The following is a 2,092-nucleotide window of genomic DNA, read 5'->3' as shown; positions in this document are numbered from 1 at the left end:
CCATCGCCAACCTCGCCGACTTCGACGAGTTCGTTGGCACTGCGGTCCAGGAGCTCGCCGACGAGGAGCTCCAAGAGCTGATCGCGCCGGAGGAGGAGGACACGGTCTGGCCCGCAGCGGACCGATCCTCTCCTCTCCGGCTTGCTCTCGCCGCGTGTGCTCCCCGCGGAGCACAGTCTTCGGCGACGCGTGCACATCCGCGCACAGCCGGCGCCGGGCACCATAGGGCGCTTTCGACAGGCCACCATTTTTTGATTAGTGCCAGGCATCCCTGTCTACGCCCTTACTGCTGCGCTGTCCTCAGGTTGTCGCAGTCGGAGCGCCTCAGCTCTTGTGCCGCAGCAAGCTCATCCCGCGCCGATGCGAGCGCCTTCTTCATAGCGTTCGCAGAGCGCTGCTCAGAAGCGAGCTCCTTGGTCTGTGACCGCAACTTCTCTTCCAACTCCTGCCGGAGCAGCATCTCAGCAGTCGCACTACTCGCGGCTGCATGGATGTCCGAGCCCTCTTAGCGTGGTTTGCGCGTCTGTGCTGACGAGAGTGCGGGAGATGCTGCCCTCGTGCTGAACAGAGATTGCGCCAGCGGTAGCAGTGCTGCTTCGGCACACAACAACATTGCTCGTGGCCGAGCTGGCATAAACCGCCGCACCAGCCTCTGCGGCTGCAGCGGTGCTTCGGATCGCGTCGAGCACCGCGCCTGTATCGTGCATGAGCACAGCCTCGAACATACTGAGGTTGGCTATTCCGAGTTCGTTGAGCAGGCGCTCCAGCACAATGCTGAGCTGCGTCGGTGCCATTTGTCGACGTGTCTAAGGGAACGAACGTCGCCGAAAGTCCTTCCGAAAAGTACGTCTAACGCCTCCTGCTAGCTGGGGCACGCTCCCATGCGGCTGGGGGCCGCTCTCCAGCTCGATTAGGGCGCTTTTCGCGCGATTTTACGGATATTCTGCACCTTATTTGGGTTTGGCTGTGTCGGCTCGCTCGAAAACTTATGCTCGTCCTCTCTGGCGCGAGCGCCGCGGGCTTCGCGGCGGCCACCAACGCGCAAACTGCGCAGCTGACACCGCGCAACGAACCGTTCCGGCTGCTCTACGCGCCGCACTTCGGCATGTTCCGACACCATGCCGAGTCGCTGGAGGACCAGCTGCAATTCGCTGCAGAGCATGGCTTCCGCGCATGGGAGGACAATGACATGGGCAGCCGTGACGAGGCGACTCAACGCCGCCTCGCCGCCAAGATGGAGAAGCTTGGCATGCAGATGGGTGTGTTCGTCGCCCACTGCGACTTCTCGAAGCCGACGTTTGCATCAGGCCGCAAGGACCATCAGGACCTCGTGCTGGCCGACATTGACAGAGCTTGCACGATCGCAGGGCGCGTGAACGCGAAGTGGTGCACGGTGGTGCCTGGCCTCGTCGACCCACGCAAAGACGCCGGCTACCAGTTCAGCAATTGCGTCGAGCTGCTCAAGCGATGCTGTGAGAAGATCGAGCGGAACAGGAGTGAGCTGGTCATGGTCCTGGAGCCGCTCAACTTCCGTGACCACCCTGATCTGTACCTGACCAAGATGGCGCAGGGCTTCGCGATCTGCCGCGCCGTTGGCAGCCCCCATTGCAAGATCCTCGACGACCTGTATCACCAGCAGATCACCGAGGGCAACCTGATCTCAAACATCGACGCGTCTTGGCCCGAGATCGGCTACTTCCAGTGCGGGGACAACCCCGGCCGCAAGGAGCCTAACACTGGTGAGATCAACTACAAGAACGTGTTCAGACATATCCACCAGAGGGGCTGGAAAGGCATCGTCGGAATGGAGCACGGCCTCTCGCAGGGAGGCAAAGAGGGCGAGCTCAAGTTGATACAGGCGTACCGCGATGCCGACTCGTTCTATGACGAACATTACGGATTGGAGGGGGGTGGCGGCACATAGGGGGAGGGGGAGACGCCGATCCGGGAATCAAGTTGGTGCCGGCAGTCAACACGCGAGGTGTCTAGACGTGATGCTGATGGTCACCAGAAGCTTGTGTGAAATTATCGCACTCCCTCGGGGGTTGTCATGGGACTGGATAACACACGTGAATTAGGTGTGTTATCTACT

General features: G+C 61.1%; 1 protein-coding gene across 1 annotated transcript; it reads left to right on the top strand.

Moving 5' to 3' along the window:
* Window positions 1-988: 988 nt before the first annotated feature.
* On the top strand, window positions 989-1,924 carry EMIHUDRAFT_237718 (hypothetical protein; the record flags this gene model as incomplete). Its single annotated transcript, XM_005777857.1, has 1 exon — window positions 989-1,924. One exon carries the CDS (start codon window positions 989-991, stop codon window positions 1,922-1,924), a length of 936 nt encoding a protein of 311 aa, XP_005777914.1.
* Between the last annotated feature and the right edge of the window lie 168 nt (window positions 1,925-2,092).

Source organism: Emiliania huxleyi (genome assembly GCF_000372725.1).
Source record: "Emiliania huxleyi CCMP1516 unplaced genomic scaffold EMIHUscaffold_254, whole genome shotgun sequence".
NCBI classification, from domain to species: domain Eukaryota; phylum Haptophyta; order Isochrysidales; family Noelaerhabdaceae; genus Emiliania; species Emiliania huxleyi.
This window is presented reverse-complemented; position numbering and strand designations above follow the sequence as displayed.